Source organism: Coenobita brevimanus, chromosome 72, assembly GCF_032717465.1.
Source record: "Coenobita brevimanus isolate Jiangsu-jjx chromosome 72, ASM3271746v2, whole genome shotgun sequence".
In the NCBI taxonomy this organism is placed as follows: Eukaryota; Metazoa; Arthropoda; class Malacostraca; order Decapoda; family Coenobitidae; genus Coenobita; species Coenobita brevimanus.
This window is the reverse complement of record NC_137025.1, coordinates 18,236,434-18,261,935: the sequence shown is the minus strand read 5'-3', so window position 1 is coordinate 18,261,935 and position 25,502 is coordinate 18,236,434. Positions and strand designations below refer to the sequence as shown.

Below are 25,502 nucleotides of genomic sequence, written 5' to 3'. Positions count from 1 at the left end.
ACTTCTTCCACGTTGGGGACATACTGTTATAGAGCACACCAAAATAACTGACAGACGGGACAACAAAGGAAATTAAACCATACATTTTGCCATTTATTTTCTGTATCTTATTTGTTATGGCATCTGGCAATGAATGAATGAATGAATTATTTGTTGCCTTCATCTGAATATCTACTTTAGTTATGTGGTGCATTTTATTATCGTTTATTATTATTGAGTTACCGGTATATGTGATCAGGAGAAGGGAGGTGAAGAGATTGGTGAAGGAGAGTAAGAAGAAAGTGGATGAAGAATTTGGGAGGAATATGAGTGTGAAATGGAGGGAGAGTAAGAAATTGTCTTGGAAGGAGGTAAAGAAAGTAAGACAGTGTGAAAGAGGAAACAGTAGGGGAGTGAAAGATAGGAATAATTGTTGGTGGAGAAGAGAGAGAAATTGAGGAAATGGAAGGAGCACTTTGAGGATTTGTTGTATGTAGAGAGTGAGAGCAGTGGAAGTATAAGTGGTTGGGGAATGGCTGGGAGAAGGAGAGATGAGAGGAGGGAGGAAGAGATCAGTAGGGCCAAAATAGTGGAAGCATTGAAGAAGATCAAGATGGGAAAGGCCTCAGGAAATGATGGAGTGTGTGGGGAAATGCTGAGGTATGGGGGTGAGATTGTAGTGGAGTGGATGTGGAAGTTATGTAGATTGGCTTGGGAAGAGGGAAGGGTTCCGGAGGACTGGAAATCAGGTATAATTGTTCCTTTATACAAAGGAAAAAGGGAGAGAGAAGTATGTGATAACCATAGAGGTACTGTATTTGCTTTCTTAGTGTGACTGGAAAAATATATGGTAGAATCTATCTATCTATCTATCTATTGCGAGACGCCATAATCCCGTAAGGGGTGGCCATTTGACTCTTGAGTTATTTGTTTTACGGGGAGGGGCACTAACCCTCCACCAACCCACTTGCTGACACGGGGGCACGTATGGTTTGGTTATATGGTTACCACCCAGCGTTGTAAATGGTTTCTTGGCTTACAGGAAACCATTTGGCTTGTCACTCAATGTAAAGCCACCTGTAAAGGAAAGAAAAACAATAAGAAATGACAGGAAAGATGGGAGAAATATGAAGAGAGGAGGGCAGGCACAGAAAAAGTATGATACAGGCTAAGGAAGAAGTAGGCAGCACTACATCAAGTGAGTGGATGATGGTCGCCACCACCTAGAAGACTCATTTATAGGGTTAGGCATATAACAGAGGAGCTAGTTGGAGAAGAACAAGGGGGATTTAGGAAGGGAAAAGGGCGTGTAGATCAGATATTTGTTCTAAGATGTTTAGTGGAGAAGTATCTAGAGAAGGGAAAGAAAGTGTATGCTGCCTTCATGGACTTGGAGAAAGCTTATGACAGAATTGATAGACAAGGTATGTGGAAGGTATTGAGAATATATGGAGTGGATGGGAAATTGTCGAGTGTTGTGAAGAGTATGTACAAAGGAGCTAGGGCTACGGTGTGAGTGGATTGTGAGCTGAGTGAGTTCTTTGATCTCAGTGTGGGACTGAAACAGGGTTGTGTGATGGCTCCATGGCTGTTTAATGTATATATACATGGATAGTGTTGTAAAGGAGGTGCAAGGTAGGGCAGTGGATGTGGGGCTGGCTCTAACGAATGAGGGTGAGATTTGGAAGATTCCGGTGTTGTTGTTTGTTGATGATACAGTATTGTTGAGTGAAGATTAATGGGAGTTGCAAGGTTTGGTAAATGATTTTGGGACAGTGTGTAGGAAGAGGAATCTGAAGGTTAAGGTAAACAAGAGTAAAGTTATGGTGTTTGAGAGGAATGAAGTCACAGAATGCACAGTGAGGTTGGGTGGTGAGGATATGGGGAATGTGAGTGCATTCAAGTACTTGGGTAGTGTGATGAGTAAGGATGGAACCTTGGGGGATGAAGTGCATGGGAAGGAAGGTTGTTGATTCACTGAAAGCAGTGATGAGAAATAGGGAGGTGAGTATGGAAGTTAAAAAGTCACTGCATGATAGTATTGTGATCCCTACTCTGACTTACGGAAGCAAGGCATGGACCTTGCAAGAGGGGAACAAGTCAAGAGTGAGAGCAGTGGAAATGAGCTACTTGAGAGGAGCATGTGGAGTGACGTGGAGGGACAGGTTGACGAATGAAGAAGTGAAAGAACGTTGTGGTGTGGATGTGAATGTGGCTGAGAAGATTAGGAGAAATACACTGAGGTGGTTTAGACATGTGGAGAGAATGGAGAATGAAAGACTGACTAAGAGGGTGTATGCAGGTGAGGTGGAGGGAGGGAGAGGGAGGGGTAGACCGAGGATGAGGTGGAGGGATGGAGTTGCGAGGTATATGAGGGAGGGGGGAGTGAGTTGGGGGGAGGGTAGTCAAATGGTGGGTGACAGAGCAACTTGGAGACGTTTTGTCTGGAGCCACCCATTGCAGGATTAGGGCGTCAGGCTATAGATAGATAGATTTACTCGTATTATCACAATTACTTTTGATGTCAACAGTATAGTAATGCCATACTTGGATTGCATGGAGGAATTTCATTACATGGGGGTCATGTTGAGTGTGGAGGGAGAGTAGAAACTAGAATAATTTTTTTTTACCTAACACACAAAACTCATGCTGGGGAAAAATCCATAGGCCATCATTACATTATCTGTAATTATAAGAAATTTTCCTCTTATAAGCATCCCACAGAAATTAACCATTTCTGAAATGCTAACTAAACAAATGCCAATACCAAGGATCATTATGGTAGCCTCCATTTTTACCAGGTATGAATAAAGAAAAAAAAAAGATAATCTGACCAAAAATCACTAGAAATTACATATTTTGCTTTAAGCCAACGTACCACCACATTGCCAAACCTTAACCCAGTCATAATACAGTGATCCCTCAATTATCCGGACGTTCATTGTCCTGACATGTTCATTATCTGGATGCTGGGCCTTGGCTCTATTAAAAAATAATTCAAATTTACTTGCTATTATCTGGATGTAAAAGTGCCCAAGAACTTCAGCTGGCCAGGTGACATGTCCAAACATTTGGCATTGTGGCCGCTGATCTCGAGCCGTGAGCAGGTAGAAGCCCGTAACCCATAATCAGAGCTAAAGTGTCGGTCCACCCCTGTACTGAATGATCAAAGTCGCGCGCTTGTTCGATCACTCCCAATGAACCTCCAGCACCCGAGCAATACGATTATTACCCACAAATGGTGTTAAAATGTCCGTACGCATCCCCACCCAACGTCTAGTATCACATGGCCACCGGGCTAGCTCTTTTCTCACTGCCACTGCATATGTAACACAGACCACAAGCCACGAGTACAGTACATGTTCACTTGACAGCACCCATCCACCTCTCCACCGAACGTCGAAAGTTGCGCAGTCACAGGACTGTCTTGCCAAACTGCCACCACCATCGAACAGAGACCACCCACGAGTACATATTTGGTGACAGCACCTGTCCGTCTCTATATCAAAGGTTGAAAATCGCACGGCCTCTGGAAGGCAGTCGCACCACACACAAAGAGATTTAAGAGAGAGAGAGAGAGAGAGAGAGAGAGAGAGAGACCTTCCCATGCTGAGTACAATGTCAGTACAGTATAGTAACTTCTGTACCAATGCATATGATAGTACTACAGTACTGTACTGTACACAGTACAGTACTGTATGTGTGTATGTACAGTACACTTCTATTCGTATGGGTATTTTCAATGCCACAGTCACCCACCTTTGCCAAGGAGCTGTATTGGGATAGGTTAGGTTTGGTAAGGTAAAATACAGTTAACCTGTGTGATTTTGCCTGGGAAACATATTGAGCATATTTTTTTAGAAAATCCTCTGGTTATTTTTGAAAGGACGAGGCAAGCGTGGTTCCTTGCTGGGGGGTGCAGGTGGCCACCGCGCGTGTAACACAGACCACAACCCATGAGTACATGTTCGGTGACAGTGCCCATCCACCTCTCTTTCAGAGTTTGAAGATTGTGCCTCCACCAGGAGACACACATGCACCACACACACAAAGAGATTCCTTGACATGCTGTGATGACAATAAGAGTATCAGTACAGTAATTTCAGTACTAATGGCTCTGATAGTACTACAGTACTGTACTGTACACAATACAGTACTGTATGTGTGTACAGTATGTACAGAACAGTACTGTACAATACACTTCCATTCAGTATGGGTATTTATTTCAGTACCACTGTCAGCCACCTTAGCCAAGCAGCCCTGTAATGAAAGGTTAGGTTTGGTAATGTTAGGTAAAGATATCCTATGGAATTTTGCCCAGGAAAGACTTTGAGCATATCCTTGAGAAAATTCTATGGTTATTTTTCAATAGAGGAGGTGAGTGTAGTTCCTGGCTGTGGGATACCGGTGGCCACCACACATGTAACACAGATCACAACCCATGAGTAAATGTACGGTAAAACTGCCTGTCTGGCCCTACACCGAATGATATGAGTCCCCCGGCCTCCGGTATTAGTGCAGAAACCCCCCATCATGTGCACCTGTCCGCTTCCCTACCGAATGGTCAAAGTCATCTGGCGGGTCGCATGAGTCATACACTGCCTGAGGCGGTGATCTACTGGCCATCCACTGTTGCCGTCATGTACTAACCCTTGCCTGGGCAAACAGAAGTGAACCTTATAGACAGATGTCAGTTTGCTGTGTGTGGCTTCCTCTGTGCTCAAAAGCAACTGTTGGGTGCGATATGGCAGCGCTGTACTGTACTACTTGCCGGCGAGTAGAAGCCCACACCTCAGTTCCTGCCTTTCTGCCCCTCGTGAGTTCAGTAGGATGGAAGTTGTGGAAGCAATGAAGAAAGTCAAAATGGGGAAAACCCCAGGAATTGATAGAGTGTGTGTTGAATGGTGAGGCATGGGGAAGAAATAGTAGTAGAATGGATGTGGAAGACATGCAGATTGGCCTGGGAGGAAGGTAGAGTCCCGGAGGATTGCAAAGCAGATATAATTATTCCCCTGTACAAAGGTAAAGGGGAAAAGGAAGTGTGTGGCAATCACAGGGGCATTTGTCTTCTTAGTGTAATAGGAAAAGTATATGGTAGGATACATAAAGGGAAGAGGTGTGTAGATTAGATATTCAATCTTAGGTCTTTTGTGGAATAGTTTTTAGAGTAGGGAAAGAAGTTGTATGCAGCCTTAATGGATTTGGAGAAAGCATATAACAGGGTGGATAGACAAGGAATGTGGGAAGTATTAAGAGTATATGGAGTAGATGTGAAATTGTTGAAGGCTGTGAAGAGTATGTACGAGGGTGCTGAGGCTGAAGTGCGGGTGGATAGTGAACTGAGTGAATTTTTCTATTTGAAGGTTGGATTGAAACAGGGTTGTGTCATGTCCCCATGGTTGTTCAGTCTGTATATAGATGGGGTTATAAATGAGATACGGTGCAAAGTAGGGCAGTGGATGTTGGAGTGACCCTAATGAGAGATTGGAGTGTTTGGAAACTCTCTGTACTGGTGTTTGCAGATGATACTGTATTGTTGAGCAAAGACGAAGGAGAACTGCAAGGCGTGGTGATTGAGTTTGGGGGAGTGTTTAAGAAACGGAATCTAAAGTTGAAGAGTAAAGTTATGGTCTTGGAGAAAAATGAAGTCTCTGAATGTACAGTGAGGTTGGATGATGAGGAACTGGAAAATGTGAGCACATTTAAGTACTTGTGTTATGCGATGCATAAGGATGGAAGTTTGGAGGGCAGAGTATGTTGAACGAAGACGAAGGAGAACTGCAAGGCTTGGTGAATGAGTTTGGGGGAGTGTGTAAGAAACGGAGTCTAAAGGTGAAGAGTAACTAAAGTTATGGTCTTTGAGAGAAATGATGTCTGAATATACAGTGAGGCTGGATGAGTAGGAAATGGAAAATGTGAGCACACTTGGGTTGTGTGATGCGTAAGGATGGAAGTTTAGAGGGCAGAGTGCTTGAAAGGGTACAACAGGGAAGAAAGGTTGCTGATTCTTTAAAAGCAGTAATAAGAATCAGGGAAGTGAGCTTGGAAGTTAAGAAGTCGTTGCATGACAGTGTTGTGATACCATCTCTAGTGTATGGAAGTGAAGCTTTGACCTTGTTGAAAGGACACAAGTCGAGAGTGAGAGCAGTGGAAATGAGTTATTTGAGAAGAGAATGTGGAGTTACCCAGAGAGACAGTGACAAATGAGGAAGTGAAGGAGTTTTGTGGTGTGGATGTGGATGTGATAGAAAGCATTAGGAGAAATACTGTACTTTGGGGTAGTTTGGCCTTATGGAGAGGGTGGAGAGCAGGAGACTATTGAAGAGAGTGTACTGTATACAAGTGAGGTGGAGGAGGGGAGAGGGAGGGAGAGGCTGAGGATGAGATGGAGCGATGGAGAGGATAGGTATATGAGAGAGGAGGGTGTGAGTTGGGAGCAAGGCAGTGAAGTGGCGTTGGACAGGGCAACATGAAGGCGATTTGTTTGTGGCCACCTGTTATGGGAATAAGATGTCTGGCAATAGATAAATAGATAGTGTTGTTCCAGATGATTAGCTTAAGAGTGTGATTGTAAATGTGTGTAAAGAGAAGAGTGATGCTCTGGTAAGAGTAAGTTGTAGAGGCAGAAAACTTTTGGACCAGATAATGAAGGTGGTGGAGAGAGTCCTAGAAGGCATAAGAAGGGAATATTGATGAGATGCAGTTTGAGTTTATGCCAGGCAAAGGAACCAGTGATGCCATATTCATCGTCAGACAGCTTCAGGAAACATATACGTCTAGAAGGGGGAGCTGTACTTTGTTAATTTGGAGAAGGCCTTTGACAGAGTCCCTTGGGATGTGGTGAAGTGGGTAATGAGAAAGCTTGGGATCGAGGAGTGTGGTTGCACACAGGTGAGTGAGTGGAGATTTGAGTGACAGGTTTTCTGTGAATGTTGATGTATATCAGTGGTCAATCCTGAGCCCCATATTGTTTGTCATGGTGCTTGAAGCTCACTCACAGGACTTCAGAAATTGACTCCCATGGGAGATGTTGTATTCTGATGACATGATGTTGCCTGCAGAGAATGAAAAGGGGGTGAATGCAAAATTTAGAAAACGAAGAGACGGATTGGGGCACAATGGTTTGAGAGTAAATGTGGATAAAACAAATGCGATGATATACAGTATAGGGCTGGTGGTGGTACTGTCAAAGAGCAGAGAGAGTGTGGCCATGGGCAGTTTACCACAAGGGTGTGGGAAGTTAATCCATCTTGCCTAGTGTTTGTGATAAGTAGGTGTATAAGAGATTTAGTGGTATTAGAGGTAGTTTGCAAAATAATGCAGATTTCTCTTGTACAGTGTGTCAGGGAGAAAATGTAGAGGTTGTCAGGTGTGGAAGGGTTGATCTTGTCGGAGAGTCTCTTCAGTGTGTGGAAGGGTTCTGTTATTTGGGGGACATGTTATGTGCTGGAAATGGGGATGGAAGGGTGAAGGTAGCTGTTGCCTCTCCTAACAATGAAAGGGCTCTCCCTCTGTGCTAAAGGATCTTTCTATGTGGCATATGTTTTGAATGTAATGCTGTGTGGAAGTAAGACCTAGGCAGTAAAAGAAGCGGACAGTCATTAGGCTCAGACATACAGAAATAACAATGACTAAATAGACTTGTAGTTAGTCCTTGAATGTGAGGCCTAGCGGGCTAGAATTATGATTGAAGATTTGAGAGGTAGGATAGGACATGAATGAACTGTATTGGTATTGTAATGAGGAGGGGTGGATTTAGTTGGTTTGGGCTTGTTGAGAGGATGGAGGATGACAGTTGGGTGTGAAAAGTTAGAAGTGTGTATGTCGGGGATAGGGTTGCGAGAGGTGGACCAAAAAAGACCTGGGATGAGATCATAGTGTGTGACCTCAGGGATAAGGAACTGAATAGGAGGCTGCCAGAGCTCAAAGAGCAAGGAGAGCCACCAGAAAGTGACCAAGGCCAGTGCATGCAAGCATGTTGTTGGGTTTATAAACAGTACAAGTATTTCCTCTCTACTGTTGGTTATTTTACTAAGAATGTTGTTCATATTATCATTGTAAATATTTGCTGCTTAAGGAACAAGTTCTAAATTTCCTTAGTAAATCTATCTATCTATCTATCTATTGCCAGATGCCTTAATCCCGTAAGGGATGGCCACAAACAAATCGCCTCCATGTCGCCCTGTCCCCCGCCATTTCATTGCCCTGCTCCCAGCTCACACCCCCTTCCCTCATATACCTCTCCACTCCATTCCTCCATCTCATCCTTGGCCTTCCCTTCCCTCTCCCCCCTTCCACCTCATTCACATACACTCTCCTCATCAGTCTCTCACTCTCCATCCTCTCCACATGGCCAAACCACCTCATTGTGTTTCTCCTAATGCTTCCTATCACATCCACATCCACACAACAATGCTACTTCATTTCCTCATTTGTCAGTCTCTCTCTCCATGTGACTCCACATGCTTCTGTCAAGTAACTCATTTCCACTGCTCTCACTCTTCTGTCCCACAATCATGGTCCAAGCTTCACTTCCATATGTTAGAGTTGGTATCACAGTACTGTCATGTTGTAGCTTTTTCACTTCCATGCTCACTTCCCTGTTTCTTATCACTGCCTTCAAGAAACCAGCAGCCTTTCTTCCCTGTTGTACCGTTTCAAGCACTTCACCCTCTAAACTTCCATCCTTACTCTTCACACTACGCAATTACTTAAACCCGCTCACATTTTCCATTTCCCCCTAATCCAACTTCACTGTACATTCACTGACTTTAATTCTCTCAAAGACCATAACTTTACTCTTCCCCACATTCGCATTTAGATTCCGTTTCTTACACACTCTCCCAAACTCATCCACCAAGCCTTGCAGCTCCCCTTCGTCTTCACTTAACAACACAGTATCATCTGCAAACAACAGTACAGGAAGTTTCTAAACACTGCCCTGTATCACTAGGGCCACTCCAGCATCCACTGCCCTACCTTGTATCTCTTTTAAAACCTCATCCATATACAGATTGAACAGCCATGGAGACATGACACATCCTTGTTTCAATCCAACCTTGAAATAGAAAAATTCACTCAGTTCACCGTCCACATGCACTGCAGCCTTAGCACCTTCATACATACTCTTCACAGCCTTCAACAACTTCCCATCTACTCCATATATTCTTAATACTTTTCACAATCCTTGTCAATCCTCTCTGTCATATGCTTTCTCCAAATCCATGAAGGCTGCATACAACTTCTTTCCCTTCTCTAGAAACTTCTCCATTAAATGAATATCTGATCTACACAACCTCTTCCCTCCTAGAACCTCCCTGTTCTTCTCCAGCTAATTCCTCTGGTATTTCCCTAACACTGTCAGTAAGTATCCTGCCATATACTTTCCCTGTTACACTAAGAAGAAAAATGCCCCTATGATTACCACACACCTCATTTTCCCCATTTCCTTTGTGCAATGGAATAATTATACCTGACTTCCAATCCTCTGAGACTATACCTTCCTCCCAGGCCAATCTGCAGATCTTCCACATCCATTCTACTACTATCTCTCCCCCATGCTTCCGCATTTCACCACACACTCCATCAGTTGCTGGGGCTTTCCCCATTTTAACTTTCTTCATTTCTTCCACAACTTCCATCCTACTGATTTCTTCCTCTCATCTCACATTCCTCCTTCTCCCAGCCATTCCCCAGCCACTTATATTTGCATCTTTTTCATTCTCTGTGTTTAACAGTTCCTTAAAGTGTTCTCTCCATCTGGTCACTTTTTCTCCCTTCTCCACTAGTAATCTACCATTTTTATCTTTCACTCCCCAGCTAACTTCTTTGGCACCCTGTCTGACTTTTTACCTCTTTCCAGAACTTTTTTTTTTTTTTTTTTTTTTTTTTTTTTTTTTTTACATTCCCTCCACTTTATACTCAAGTTCCTTCCAAATTCCACATCCACTCTCTTCCTCTTCTCTCACACTAATCTTCTCACCTCTCTCTTTCTCTCTGCATATAACTCTTTCTTCCATCACTCAACTTCTTCCGCGCCCCAGTTTCTCATCCACTCACTATATGCTTTCTTCTTTTGTGCCACAGCCTCACTCACCTCTTCATTCCACCATGCTGTTCCCTGCACCCCTTTTTGTCTTGTCTTCACCGCAAACACCACATCACATGCTGCACATATTTATTCTGTGAATATCATGCACACACATTCCACATCCTCCATCTACTCCAATCCTTCTTTACCCAGTCGCTCCTCCAATTCTCTCTTATATTCAGCCTTTTTTCCATCCACTTGTAACTATTCCACCCTCCTTGTATGAACTGCTTCCTCCTGTCCATCCCTTCTTCTATTTCTCCATTTCATTTGGATTGTGATTCTGACCACCACCAAGTGGTGGTCAGAAAGTCCAATCCCCCACCTTCTATATATCCTTGAATCCATTACACACCTTCTCATCCTTTCATCCACACACACATAATCAGTCATTGCCTTCCATTCATTCAGTTCACCACCCACCCTTCTCATCACTCGCCACGTATACCTATGGATCATTTTGTGCCTGAAGAGAGTACAGTATTGGCTGTCACCAACCCCCTCCCGGGACACATGTCCACTAAAGCATTGCCATTCTCATCTATCTCAGCAGGCACATCCCACTCACCAACTACTCCATCCACCTTCACATTCCCTACTTTACCATATACTTTTCCTATTACACTAAGAAGACAAATCCCCCTATGATTACCACACACTTCTTTTTCCCCTTTCCCTTTGTGCAAGGGAATAATTATACCTGACTTCCAATCCTCTGGGACTCTACCTTCCTCCCTGGCCAATCTGCACATCTTCCACATCCATTCTACTACTATCTCTCCCCCATGCTTCAGCATTTCACCACACACTCCATCAATTCCTGGGGCTTTCCCCATTTTGACTTCTTCATTGCTTCCACAACTTCCATCCTACTGTTTTCATCCTGTCTTCTCACCTCCCTCCTTCTCCCAGCCGCTTATACTCACATTACTTTCATTCTCTATGTTCAACAATTCCTTCAAGTGTTCTCTCCACCTGCTCACTTTATCTCCCATTTCCACTAGTAATCTACCATTTTTATCTTTCACTCCTCTACTAACTTCATTGACACCCTGTCTAACTCTCTTTACCTCTTTCCAGAACATTTTCTTACATTCCCTCCACTTTACACTCAAGTTCCTTCAAAATTCCTCATCCACTATCTTCTTACTCTTTCACTAATCACTTCACGTCTCTCTTCCTTTCAGCATATAACTCTTTCTTCCGTGTCTTGACTTCTTCCATGCCCCTATTTCTCATCCATTCGTTATATGCTTTCTTCTTTTCTGCCACAACCTCACTCACCTCTTCATTCCACTATGCTGTTCCTTACACCCTCTTTCATCTTCTCTTCACCCCACACACCACCTCACATGCTGCACATATTTCTTCTGTGAATATTTTGTACACACCTTCCACGTCCCCCATCTGCTCCAATTCATATTTACCCAATCGTTCCCCCACATTTCTCTTAAATTTTGCCTTTTTCTCATCCTCTTGTTTCCTTGCCACTCTCCTTGCACCTACTCCTTCCTCTTGTCCTTCCCTTCTTCTATTTCTCCATTTTACTTAGACATTGATTCTGACCGTCCACTCCCTCAACCTCTATATGCTCTTGCATCCATTACACATCTTCGCATCCTTTCATCCATGCACACATAATCAGTTATTGCCTTCCATTCATTCAATTCACCACCCACCCTTCTCATCACTCGCCATGTATACCCGTGGATCATTTTGTGCCTGATAAGGGTATTGGCTATCACCAACCCCCTCCTGGCACAAATGTCCACAAAAGCACTGCCATTCTCTTCTTTCTCAGCAGGCACACCCCACTCACCAACTACTCTATCCACCTTCACATTCCTTACTTTATCATTCATATCACCAATCAAAAACACTCTCTCGTTCCTTTCAAATTTTTCCATTTGCAGCTTCTTCCACATCCTTGTCATAGCACTTCTTCATGACTTGTACAGTATTACTATACAGGTTGTCCCCATTTTATGAACAGGTGACTTACGAATTTGTACTTTCAGTACAATATTCAGTAAATTATATGAGATACCGGTAGTCAACACTTTATCATAAAGCAGGCTTTACGTTAATGATTTTCCCCAACTGTAGGGTAACATAAGTGTTTGAAGCACATTTACAAGGCATGGTAGGCTTTGCTAGGCCATGATGTTCAGTTGGTTAGGTGTACAGTATTAAATGCATTTTCGACTTACAGAAATTTCACTTACGAGCAGTTTCCTGGATGTAACTCATTCGTAAGTAGGGGAGCACCTGCAGTCTCTTATTACAACTCAGCCATCATGAAGGGAGGAGGGCAATTACAGGCTGGGTTGTAGTAAAAAGGGTAGGAAACACGTGCATTGTACATTGTACTGTAATGCCCCATTTATCGACCCTAGTTCGTTATAGCCAACAAAGTTCGGTGGGTTCAGAGTCGTTCAGTAAATCTGAAATCCGGTATGTCGAGGTTCAGTATAGTGAGGGTGTACTGTATATGCAAATGGTTAGATTTTTGAGGTGGAGGAAAAGTAAGTGCTAGTGGTTAGGTTTGTGAGGTGGAGGCAGGTTTCTGGGACTTAGGTGAGGTGTAAATTATCGTGTGAACCATTTCAGCGGACGTGGTGTTGTTATATTTCCCCTCTTCTTTACTTTCTTTTTTCTTTTTCTACATTATGATTCACCCTATCTTAAGATGGGATAAGGATTGAGACAATGATGATGATCATGAAAGTGTAATGTTTAGAATGAGTATGGATGTGAAAGATGTAAGAAATCCTGAATGAAGTTATGTATCGTACCGCATTGTATATTTTTATTTAATGTCAATTTTTTTTTTTTTTTTTTTTCAGATTTGATGCTGTGACTGTTGAGCTGCATGTTTGGAGAGAGAAATCATACGGTGCTGTAGGTATCAGAACTTTAATCGTAGTTATTAAGGAAATTCACAATGTCTGTATTTATGGATATTAGTGATATTAAACTGGTGTCAGTGACTCGGAGATATGCACACAAACTGGAGAGATAAAGCATACTAAGGAAAACAGACAGATTTTGTGACACCTGTGGCATGAGACATTCCTTGTGGGACTTGAAAAGGGAGCTTGAGAGTGTGAAGGAACAGTCGAGACGATGGAACATCCGTTGTGTATCACAAATGGACTGGAACGTGAACAGTGAAGCTGAACCCCAGCCCCCTGGAGTGACTCCTCCCCCCCCCGCTCGACGAGCCACTCCCTCCCCCATTGACTACCGTAGTGAAAGCCGCCGCCGCCATGACCATCAGGATGGCAGTGTACCCCAGAGCTCATCATCATCTTCTCATGATCCCCAACAGTCACTTATGGGTCCACCCTCTGCACACTTCACCGGCTCATGGTCACTCATGCCACCACCCGATGCTTATGCCGAAGCAGGGCAGGGCCATCATGGCTACCCACCGTACTCCACCCAGCATCGCTGGGGTCAGGCACACCCGGGCTACTTCCAAACTGCCCGGGGTCAGTATGCTTTTGACATGAAGTGGTGGGCTCAACAGAAACAATCCATGGATGCCTACCTGGGTGGCCCTAGCTGGAGTGATGATGGCAAGAGTCCACACCCCAACCCTTCTATGCCACAATGGTCCTTTGGTACTCGGGTGATGAAGAGCTCTTCCAGGCGGCCCTACAGCAGGATGGGACCCCGAACACATTCAGAGATATATGCAGGACAGAGCTATGAAGTAAGTGAACCTCACCACCCAAGATCATCCCCAGCCCATAGAAGCCGGGAGAGTGGGCGTTCATCATCAAGGAGCCACCAGTTGGATGTAGGGTATCTTAGCCATCATCGCCAGCATGCAAACTTTAGCCCCAACCGTCACCCTGCCACCCCGCACCACCACCTAACTCGAGGGAGGGAGGCAGCATATGATCCAAAAAGACGATACCTGGGAGAAAGAAAGGATTACCGCCGACCCACGTTGACTCCCATGAACATGAAGGACTTTTGGAGCATTGGAAACAACAATAACAACAGCAGCAACACTGGCAAATTTGATTTGAGTGGCAAAGGGGCAACCAGCAAGGGAGGGAAGAAGGGGAAAGTTAAGGGGCAACAGAATAAGGCTAATGTACCTGGTAGCTTTAGATCTCTAGGTGTAGGTGGTAGTAAAAGTATACGACCTGCAAGTACAAATGGAGCAATGGGACAGTCCCGATTAGGTGCTGACTTTTCCACATTTAAGAGTAAGAACAAGGGAAAAGCTGGAAAATCTGGGAAGGTGGATGAAAGTGCTACACTAGCAGAGGCAGCAAAGAAGAAAGCATTGGCTGCAGCTGCCAATAAACTAAGAAGAACTTTCTTGGCAGCCAAAAAGAAAAATAGAGGTGGTGGTAGTTCTCAGGCAGAGGAGGAGGAAGATGGTGGGGAAGAAGGTGAAGAGGCCACTGATGATAATAATGCACAAGACCTGACCATGCCACGACGCCATCCAAGCTGCCTTGAATTTGACATCGATATTCGTTTCAGTGCAAAGGAATGGGCAGCTGTTGGAAGGGGTCAGGGGGGCAGCAGCAATGCTCTTGACCTGCCACAGACACCCACCTCACCAAGAAAAAGACTTAATGGCATCCCCAAAAATGGAAACCTAATGAGAGAGCGAAGTGCTGGTTGTCGAGAAGACCAGGAAGACTCGGGGACATACTCTGACACAGATGTGGGTCGGGCAGAGTCACAGTGGTCCCCAGCCCCTGCTGCCCACCAGCTGTCCTCCACCTCCACTCGTCGTCGCCACCTGTCGGAGAGCTCTGGGGTGATAGATCTCCGTAAAAACCCCAGTAATGGGTGCTCTGGGTCTCGGCCCAGCACAGCCAGGACTAGGTCGTGCTCCTTGAGTTTGGTGGAGGGAACCGTGACTGGGACTGAGACTGGCAGGAGTAGTCATGGAGATGCACGTAGTTCCAGGATGAAGCTGCATCTTATGCCCAGACTGCGGAGACTCATGCTCAAGCAGCTCCTTACAATGGACAAAAAGTCACTGCAGGTGAGACTGTCCTCTTGCCTATGCTCATATCATCACTGTCCTTATTCTCTTTACATCCATTTTTGTGTGTGTGTATGTGTGTGTGTGTGTGCATATATTTCTCTAGTCAACCTAGTTGTAGTATACAAGATTTGAGCTAAGCTCATGTTGTGATGTTTCCATATTTTAAATTATCCAGTCTAATTTTAAACAGATTTATGCACCACCTCCTCTTCCAAACTGTTCCAAACAGCTATACTTCTGTTTGGGAAACTAAATTTTTTTTTACATCATTTAAGCATCTACTCTCTTCAAGTTATGTATGTTATGTACAGTTGTGTTGCAACTTGTGCAGATTTAACTTTTGCAATTTAACCCTTAGACTTCGTGAGCCACGATCGTGTCTTTCACGGTAGACTCCATGACATCACGATCGTGGCTGCCTTGAAATCTCCCGCTCATGTGAGAATGGGAAGTTTGATTTTGGTTGAGGCTAACTGTCACACATCGAGGCTTATGATGATTGGCTCATTATTTCCCACTCTCTCTATAGCTATCCAATCACGTCCCAGCTTTTACTATAGAGTCAAATAGAGAGTAGTATATTCGTTATCTTTGCTTGTCAGTGGAAATCGGGTACATGCTATACTCGTATACTATCCTTTTTAGCAAATTTATAAGTGAAATAGCTAATATATATATATATATATATATATATATATATATACCGGTATATATATATACTGTATATACCGTATGTATGTCCACTGGTAAGTGAGTATTTCAGGCATAAGTTTTGATATATGACATTACATGACAGTGCTGTTTTGGGCTGTTACTGACGGAAATAAATGAGCATGGACATGCTACGTGTGCCCCAAGTGAAACAAGGGATTTTGCTCAGAATGCTACCCCAGCTACAACAAGAGACTCAGGGAATAATCTGTATGTCTTCTAGGAATATCTATACACCTGTATGACTTCAGATAACAGTAAGTTTCATGTCTGTACACATATTACACAAGTTGTGAGTATGTTTAAGTACTTGGGGTGTGTAACGAGTAAGGATGGAAGTTTTTTTTTTTTTTTATGTGAGGAAGAAGGAACCAGAGGCCATGAGCCTGCAATAACAGTTCCCTCCAAGAGAAAAACAAAATACAATAGAGAGCCATATTCAAGATACGATCATTTCGAGATGCCTGGACACACTGCGTTTGAAAGACTGAAGATCATAGGCAGCAGGAAATACAGACAAAGGGAGACAGTTCCAGTGTTGACCCTGTTGCATAAGTGAAGGACTGGGAGTAACGGTTAACTCTTGCATTAGAGAGTTGGATAGAAAAGGGATGAGAGTTTGCTGTTAGACGGGTGCTACGCGCCTGTTGTAAAGGTGGAGGAGTGCATGCAGACAGTTCAGAGGAGCAGTGACCATTAAAGTAGCGATAGAAAAGAGATAAAGATGCAACAGTGCGGCGAAGAGACAGAGGTTGAAGGGAGTCAGTAAGAGGAGGAGAGTTAATGAGACAAAAAGCCTTTGACTCCACCGTATTGAGAAGTGCTGTGTGTGGGGAGCCTCCTCACACATGAGAGTTGTACTCCACATGGGGGCGGATAAAATCCCTGTATAGAGTCAACAATTGTGCAGGGGTAAAGAAAGAACGGAGTCGGCTTAGCACACCTAATCTCTTGGAAGCAGATTTTATAAAAGATGTAGTATGATCTTTTCAAGATAAGGCCCGAATAAATGAAACCCCAAGCATGTTCAAGGATGATGCAGGATTAAGCTGAATATTATTAAACATTAGTGGGTATACCCGTGGAAGTTTTTGTCGGGTTGATGGGTGTAAGAACTGAGTCTTAGATGCATTAAAAACAGCCAAATTATTTTTACCCTAGTGAGAGATACGAGCCAAGTCAGACATTAGGTGTGCCATAGCTTCATCCCTTGTTTGTTGAAGTAACTGCTGAGGTGGACGTTGCGGGAACCGAATGGAAAGGTGAAGGGTGGAGTCATCAGCGTATGAGTGGATAGGCTTAGATGTACTGCTTAGAAGGTCATTGATGAATAAAAGAGAGTTGGTGATAGGACAGAGCCCTGAGGAACACCACTGTTGATAGATCTAGGAGAAGAACGATGGCCGTCTACAACAGTGGCTACAGAATGACCAGAAAGGAAGCTAGCGATGAAGGCACAGATAGAAGGATAGAAACCATAAGAGGGCAGTTTTGAAATTAAAGATTTATGCCAGACTCGATCAAAAGCCTTTGAGATGTCAAGTGCAATGGCAAAGCTTTTGCCAAAGTCCCGAAAGGAGGATGACCAGGAGTCTGAAAGGTAGGTGAGAAGATCGCCACTCAAGCGTCCCTGACGGAACCCATACTGACGATCAGCGAGAAGGTTGTGATAGGAAAGATGCCTTAAAATTTTTCTATTGAGAATTGACTCAAAAACTTTTGAAATACAGGACGTTAAAGCAATTGGACGATAGTTAGAGGGTTGAGAGTGGTCACCCTTCTTTAGGACCGGCTGAATGAGAGCAAACTTCCAACAAGAAGGAAAGGTACAAGTTGACAGACAAAGGTGAAAGAGTTTGCCTAGGCAGGGTGTAAGCACAGAAGCACAGGTCTTGAGAACAACAGGAGGGCCTCCATCAGGTCCATATGCCTTGTTAGTACAGTAATCCCGCATTTTTTGCGGATTTTTTGTCTACGGTTTTGCCCTCTCGCGGATTTTCTTAGTATTAATAAGTTCAACTAAAATATCATTGAATATACAGAAAACAAAAAATTTGAAATTCCCGCAGCTTCCAATTGTAGCACAGTAAACTCACGCCACCCTCTGTCCCTTTCCCGTGGCCCCTCTGCCAGTGTTACCATATCTAGCATAATTTTATTCTTTTAGCATAATTTTGATCAAATTTTCGAGTCTGGAATATTTTTTAGCATATTAGAAGTTTTAGAATCATTCTAGCATAATTTAGAATGGAATGGAATATTTTTGGAATAATTTTATAAAAGCTACAAATCAGAGAGAGAGAGAGAGAGAGAGAGAGAGAGAGACGAATAAGGTAAGAAGATGTTTGAATAGTTGGTTACTTTCAGTTTGGGCTTGGTTGGGTTGGATTTGGTTAGGTTAGGTTAGGTTAGGTTGGATTAGGTTAGGTTAGGTTTTAGGTTAGGTTCGGTTTGGTTCGGTTAGGTTAGGTTTTGAGCTTTGTACTTTACCCATGAAACCTAGGTTTTTCCGATGGATTTTGGTTTGATTCATTCGATTTTCAGCTTCATTTCAGTCGGGAATGACCATTTTCTGTGTTCCCCCCCCTCCCTATAACCCCCGATTCCCCAAAGATCCCCCATTATTGCAGGGGGATGGGGGGGGGGTCATATCTCAAAATCTGGTTATTTCCGATGGAAATGATGCTCAAAATCGAATGAATCGCATCAAAATCCATCAGAAAAACGTAAGTTTCGTGGGAAAAAGCAGTATGGGCAGAAAACCGATATTTATCCTCTTACTGTATGTAGGTTCATTTTAATATTTTCATAGTAAACAATACATAATTAATATGTTGCACGAATATGTATAGAATTTTATCATTTAGCTTCAAGTTAGCATAATTCATTTTTTACTTGGAACAAATTTGCTCAATCTAGCATAATTTTTGCATTGCTGTAGCATAATTTCGTTGTTTGGATATGGCAACACTGCTTTCTGCCCCGCATTCCTCAGTCCACGCCTGACTGCCTTAAGTATCTAGTGTGCTTGTAACCGCACTATGATATGAGCCTCTTGCCTCCCACTTGCTTTCCACATGGCCCCAAGACGTAAGCCAGCCTCACCAAAGGCTAATAATACAATTAGTAAGAACTCCAAAGTGACAAAACGATCAAGAAAAGTTATGACCTTATCAGAGAAAATTGTCTTACTGGACAAGCTAAGAAACGACCGTGCGAGTGTTTGCTATCACCAGTTAATGCATCTTTTTATTTTGTACTGTATTGTGAATAAATGTGTAGATAATTGTGTATTACAGTACGATGTTTACGTTTTTCCTTCATAATGGAGTATGTGCTTTCAATCTTGTAAGAAGGTATTTAGGGATGAGTATGGAGGTTTCGGGACAATTCGCAGTCACAACAAACACGAAACAATTCGCCTTCATTAATGAAAATAGCTATGGGTGACGCTAGAATATAATTCAAAGGCGACTACAGCGAGGAAGAAACAAGTTAATTATTGACTAAAGGTGCAACTAATAAATAATATCCAGAACCTACGCTACTGAACATAGACTTTGCTGGATCCCCCTGAAATATAGTTATTAAAGTATTGATTAATTAATAATAAGTATATTGATAAAAGTATTTATTAGTATATTTATAGAATGGCGGGGAATCGTCCAGGGTGCGAATTGTTCTGAAGGGGAATCGTCCATGTTTTGACGGGGAATTGTCTGACGGCGAATTGTCTCGTAATCAGTATGGACATGGAGTGTGTGATGGGCAGCAAGGTGGACACAAGTGTAAGATTCAATTGTTAATAGAGTATTCGCGGAATTGAATTTTCGCGGGGGTTACAAGAACGTAACTACCGCAAAATATGCGGGATTACTGTACTGAGGCCAGTGATGGCGGAAAATACATCAGCTGAAGAAATTTTAATGTCAGCCATGAGGAAGTCAGAGGGGGGAAGTGATGGAGTAACAGCGCCGGAATCTTCTAAGGTGGAATTGGAGGAGAAAGTCTGTGCAAAGTGATCTGCTTTATCAGTAGAAGAAATAGCTACAGAACCATCAGAGTAGAAAAGCGGAGGGAAGGATGATGAGGTAAAGTTGTTAGAAAGGTTTTTGGCAAGGTGCCAGATGGAGCGGGAAGAATTCGAGTTGGAGAGTTGAGAGCATTTAGTACGGATGAAATTATTTTTAGCAGAGGGAAGAACAGACCTAGCACGATTCCGGGCAGAAACGTAAAGATGATGTGATTCAGGGGTGGGTTGGCTCCGGTACCTTTTGTAGGCCCTCTCCTTGTTATGGACAGCATTAGAAAAAGCATGATTAAACCAAGGCTTTCTTGCATTAGTCAAAGGATATGAGAATGGAATGTATGCTTCCATGCCCGAGAGAATAACCTCCGTAATGCGCAAGACACACTCAGATGGCTCCCAGCCATGGAAGCAATAATCATTCCAGGGAAAATCAAAGATGTACTGCCTGAGGGCCTCCCAATCCGCGGCTCCAAAATGCCAAAGACGACGTTTCCCTGGAGGATCCACAGGGGCTAAGGTGATAAAGTTGTGATCGGAGGAGCCCAACGGAGAGAAAAGATTAACAGTGTAAGCAGAAGGATTAGTTGTAAGAAAGAGGTCAGGTACATTGGAGCTCTCTCCAAGGCGGTCTGGGATACAGGTAGGGTGCGGTACAATCTGCTCTAGGTTATTAAGGATAGAAAATATGTAGGCTTGCTCCCCAGGTGGATCAGTGAAAGGAGAGGAGAGCCAAAGGTGGTGGTGATCATTGAAATCTCCTAAAATGGAGATTTCAGAGACTGGAGAAATGGATAGAATGTGTTCCATCGTAGAAGTAAGATAGTCGAAGAATTTTTGATAGTCAGTAGAATTAGAGGATAAGTAAACAGCACAGATATATTTAGTCAGAGAATGGCAGGAAAGCCGAAGCCATAGTGTAGAGAATTCAGAAGAATCGAGTTCAGGAACACGAGAGCAAGCTAAGTCGTTGCGTATAAATACACAACAGCCACCTTTGGCTTTAAAATGAGTATAGAGAAAGTAGGAGGATACAGAAAAAGGTTTGCTGTCAGTTGCCTCAGACAGCTGAGTCTCAGTTAGAAAGAGAAGGTGAGGCTTAGAGGAGGAGAAGTGGTGCTTAACAGAGCGAAAGTTAGAGGAAAGGCTGCGAATGTTGCAGAAATGAAGAAGTGAGTCAGACAGTGGTTCCAGGCAGCTCAAGTCGTCACCGGGAGAGGGGCGGAAGGTGGGGGCATATATGGTCCCCCTCCCGAGGACTACGAGGCTGAGTGTTGAGAAGCCATGATTTTTTTGAATTTTGGAAAAGGAAATGTAGTGTGTACTGTGCATGTAGGTTGGTGTAGATAGAGAAATTTGTATTGGAGAGCATGCTGGCCTGCTCTCTGTGTTAATGAGACACTGAAAAAGTTCAGCAAAGGGGGATGGTCAGGAACTAGTCCTGAGAGCTGATGAAACGGGAGCTCCAGCACTTCCTGTCATCAGCTTTGCATCCACCTCGGGAGTACTGCCCTGCTCGACTGATGCTACAGTCTACTCCTTGAAAGGGTACAACAAGCAAGAAAGGTTGCTGGTTCCTTGAAAGTAGTGATAAGAAACAGGGAAGTGAGCATGGAAGTGAAAAAGTTACTCCTCCTTCTCCTCGGGGAGAGAGAGAGAGAGAGAGAGGGCGGGCGGTGCGGCAGGCTAATCCGTGGCGGCTGAGTTCGGGCCTCTGCAAGGGGATATCAGGGGGGCATCATTCGGGCCAAAGAGTGCTGCACTACCCTGCATCCCGAATACAGATCACTTGAATGCAGATGTGATGTATGGAAGCGTTACAACTTACCTGCCAGTTGGGGTGTTATATACGGCAGAGCAGTGTCTTCACTGTGATCTGGGAAGACTATTCAACCCCCGGGGGGTAGGGGGGTTTCAAGAATACTCCCCCAGTATCCCTGCTTGTCGTACGAGGCGACTGAAAGGGTTGGTGGTGGGTTAGTGTCCCACCCCATAAAAAGAACTAACAAAACAAGCAAATAAAACGCCTCGGACCAGGACGGACCATACGTTGTCAACTAAGGAACGGACAAAGGACATTCTGAGGGTGGGGACATGGAATGTGAGAGGAGTGAATGATGAAGTGAAAGAGAGAGAGATTGTTCAGGTGCTTGAGGATGCAAGAGTGGATATATGTGGATTGACTGAAACTAAATAGAAAGGTGAAAGGGTGAGAGAGTGGGAATATGGTTTAGGTATATGTGCAGGAGTTAATGAGAAGGAGAGGGCAAGAGAGGGAGTATGTCTGGTGATATGCAAGAAGTGGAAGGAGAATATAAGAGAGTATGGGACAGTGGCTGCAAGGATTGTATGGGTGAGGATGAGTAGGTATACAAGCATGTGCGATTGTATGTGCGTATGTGCCGACAGAGGACCGAGTGGCAAGAGTGAGAGATGAGTTTTGGGCGAGTGTAGAAGCATGTATGGACAAATTTGAGAGGAGCAAGAGAGTGCTTTTGATTGGAGACATGAATGGCAAAGTTGGGAATGTACGAGTGGATGGAGTGGTTGGTCAGTGGGGTATGCCAGCTGAAGTAGTTGGGAATGGTAGTGCTTTGGTGGACATCTGTACTAGTAAGGGGTTGGCAGTAGCTAACACCTACTCTCGGCATAAGATGATCCACAGGTATACATGGAGAGTAATGAGGAGGATGGATGGTGAACTTGCCTAACGAAAGGCAGTGATAGACTATGTGTGTGTGGTTGAGTGAATGAGAAAACAAGTGTTGGATGCAAGAGTGTGGAGAGGGTGGGGGAATGGAGTCTCGGACCATCACTTGGTGATGGCCAATTTAAAACTGCAAAGAAAATGGTTGAAGAGACGAAGAGGAAGACAGGAGGAAACAGCTCTTGTAAGAAGGTTGGAGAAGTTGCAAGATAGTGAGAAAATGGCACAGTATAAGAGCATAGTGGAAGAAAGATTGGGCAAGTATGAGTTAGAGTAGATGGAAGGGGTGGAAGATGTATGTAAGATATTCACGGAAGAGATAGGCGCAGCGTATGAGGTGGTTTGTGGAGTGAGGAGGAGATGCAGGAGTGTGCAAGAGACAGCATGGTGGAATGATGAGGTGAAACAAGCTGTGGAACAAAAGAAGAAGGCATGTAGTGAATGGCTAGTGAGTAGAGGTAGGGGAGAAGATGAGAGAGAGAAGAGAGAGGTATATGTGAGCAGGAGAAGGGAGGTGAAGAGACTGGTGAAGGAGAGTAAGAAGAAAGTGGATGAAGAATTTGGGAGGAATCTGAGTGTGAAATGGAGGGAGAGTAAGAAATTGTTTTGGAAGGAGGTAAAGAAAGTAAGGCAGTGTGAAAGGGGAAATAGCAGGGGAGTGAAAGATGGGAATAATAGATTATTGATGGAGAAGAGAGAGAAATTGAGGAGATGGAAGGAGCACTTTAAGGATTTGCTGAATGTAGAGAGTGAGAGCAGTGCGAGTATAAGTGGTTGGGGAATGGCTGGGAGAAGGAGAGATGAGAGGAGGGAGGAAGAGATCAGTAGGGCAGAAATAGTGGAAGCAATGAAGAAGATCAAGATGGGAAAGGCCCCAGGAATTAATGGAGTGTGTGGTGAAATGCTTAGGTATGGGGGTGAGATTGTTGTGGAGTGGATATGGAAGTTATGTAGATTGGCTTGGGAAGAGGGAAGTGTTCCAGAGGACTGGAAATCAGGTATAATTGTTCCTTTATACAAAGAAAAAAGGGAGAGAGAAATATGTGGTAACCATAGGGGTATTTGCCTTCTTAGTGTGACTGAAAAAATATATGGTAGAATACTCATTGATAGGGTTAGGCATATAACAGAGGAGCTAGTTGGAGAAGAACAAGGGGGACTTAGGAAGGGAAAAGAGTGTGTAGATCAGATATTTGTTCTAAGATGTTTAGTGGAGAAGTATCTAGAGAAGGGAAAGAAAGTGTATGCTGCCTTCATGGACTTGGAGAAAGCTTATGACAGAATAGATTGGCAAGGTATGTGGAAAGTATTAAGAATATATGGAATGGAGGGGAAATTGTTGAGTGCTGTGAAGAGTATGTATGAAGGAGCTAGGGCTACGGTGCGAGTGGATGGTGAGCTGAGTGAGTTCTTTAATCTCAGTGTGGGACTGAAACAGGGTTGTGTGATGTCTCCATGGCTGTTTAATATATACATGGATGGGGTTGTAAAGGAGGTGCAAGGTAGGTCAGTGGATGTGGGGCTGGCTCTAATGATTGAGGGTGAGATTTGGAAGATTCAGGTGTTGCTGTTTGCTGATGATACAGTATTGTTGAGTGAAGATGAATGGGAGTTGCAAGGTTTGGTGAATGGTTTTGGGACAGTGTGTAGGAAGAGGAATCAGAAAGTCAATGTAAACAAGAGTAAAGTTATGGTGTTTGAGAGGAATGAAGTCACAGAATGTACAGTGAGGTTGGGTGGTGAGGATATGGAGAATGTGAGTGCATTCAAGTACTTGGGTAGTGTGATGAGTAAGGATGGAACTTTGGGGGATGAAGTGCATGAAAGGGTACAGCAGGGAAGGAAGGTTGTTGGTTCATTGAAAGCAGTGATGAGAAATAGGGAGGCGAGTATGGAAGTTAAAAAGTCACTGCATGATAGTATTGTGATCCCTACCCTGACGTATGGAAGCGAGGCGTGGACTTTGCAAGAGGGGAACAAGTCAAGAGTGAGAGCAGTGGAAATGAGTTACTTGAGAGGAGCATGTGGAGTGACATGGAGGGACAGGTTGACGAATGAAGAAGTGAAAGAACGTTGTGGTGTGGATGTGGATGTGGTTGAGAAGATTAGGAGAAATACACTGAGGTGGTTTGGACATGTGGAGAGGACGGAGAATGAAAGACTGACTAAGAGGGTGTATGTAGGTGAGGTGGAGGGAGGAAGAGGGAGGGGTAGACCGAGGATGAGGTGGAGGGATGGAGTTGAGAGGTATATGAGGGAGGGGGGAGTGAGTTGGGTGAGGGTAGTCTAATGGTGGGTGACAGAGCGACTTGGAGGCGTTTTGTCTGCGGCCACCCTTTCGGGATTAGGGTGTTAGGCTATAGATAGATAGATAGAGGACAGTATTGTGATACCAACTCTAACGTATGGAAGTGAAGCTTGGACGTTGTTGGAAGGACACAAGTCAAGAGTTAGGGCAGGGGAAATGAGTTATTTAAGAGGAGCCTGTGGAGTCACATGGAGAGACAGGCTGACAAATGAGGATATAAAGGAGCATTGTGGTGTGGATGTGGATGTGATAGGAAGTGTTAGGAGGAACATACTGAGGTGATTTGGCAATGTGGAGAGACTGGAGGGTGAGAGACTGATGAGGAGAGTGTATGTGAGTGAGGTGGAGGGGGGGAGGAGGCCAAGGATGAGGTTGAGGGATGGAGTGGAGAGGTATATGAGAGAAGGGGGTGTGAGTTGGGAGCAGGGCAGTGAAATGGCGGGGGACAGGGTGACCAGGACGTGATTTGTTTGTGGCCACCCCGTACAGGATTAAAGGGTCTGGCAATAGATAGATAGATAGTATTTTCTTTACGTTTTTAGCCAGCAATATCCTTTTTTTTTTTTTTTTTTTTTTTTTTTTTTTTTTTCTCCCCCATGATCATTATTCCTTCTTTCTGACTTTATCATGGCAAAGAACAGCCTCTAAGCTTTCAAG

The 25,502-nt window shown here is 43.9% G+C and overlaps 1 protein-coding gene across 1 annotated transcript in view; it reads left to right on the top strand.

Moving 5' to 3' along the window:
- The window catches only part of LOC145407060 (uncharacterized), a 175,733-nt gene that overhangs the window by 954 nt on the left and 149,277 nt on the right, over nucleotides 1-25,502 (top strand). The window contains exons 2-3 of the mRNA XM_080278084.1: nucleotides 12,916-14,026; nucleotides 14,084-15,089. Of these exons, the coding sequence (XP_080134210.1) occupies nucleotides 13,134-14,026; nucleotides 14,084-15,089 (1,899 nt within the window). The 5' untranslated portion in view covers nucleotides 12,916-13,133. The remainder of the gene's footprint in view (nucleotides 1-12,915; nucleotides 14,027-14,083; nucleotides 15,090-25,502) is intronic.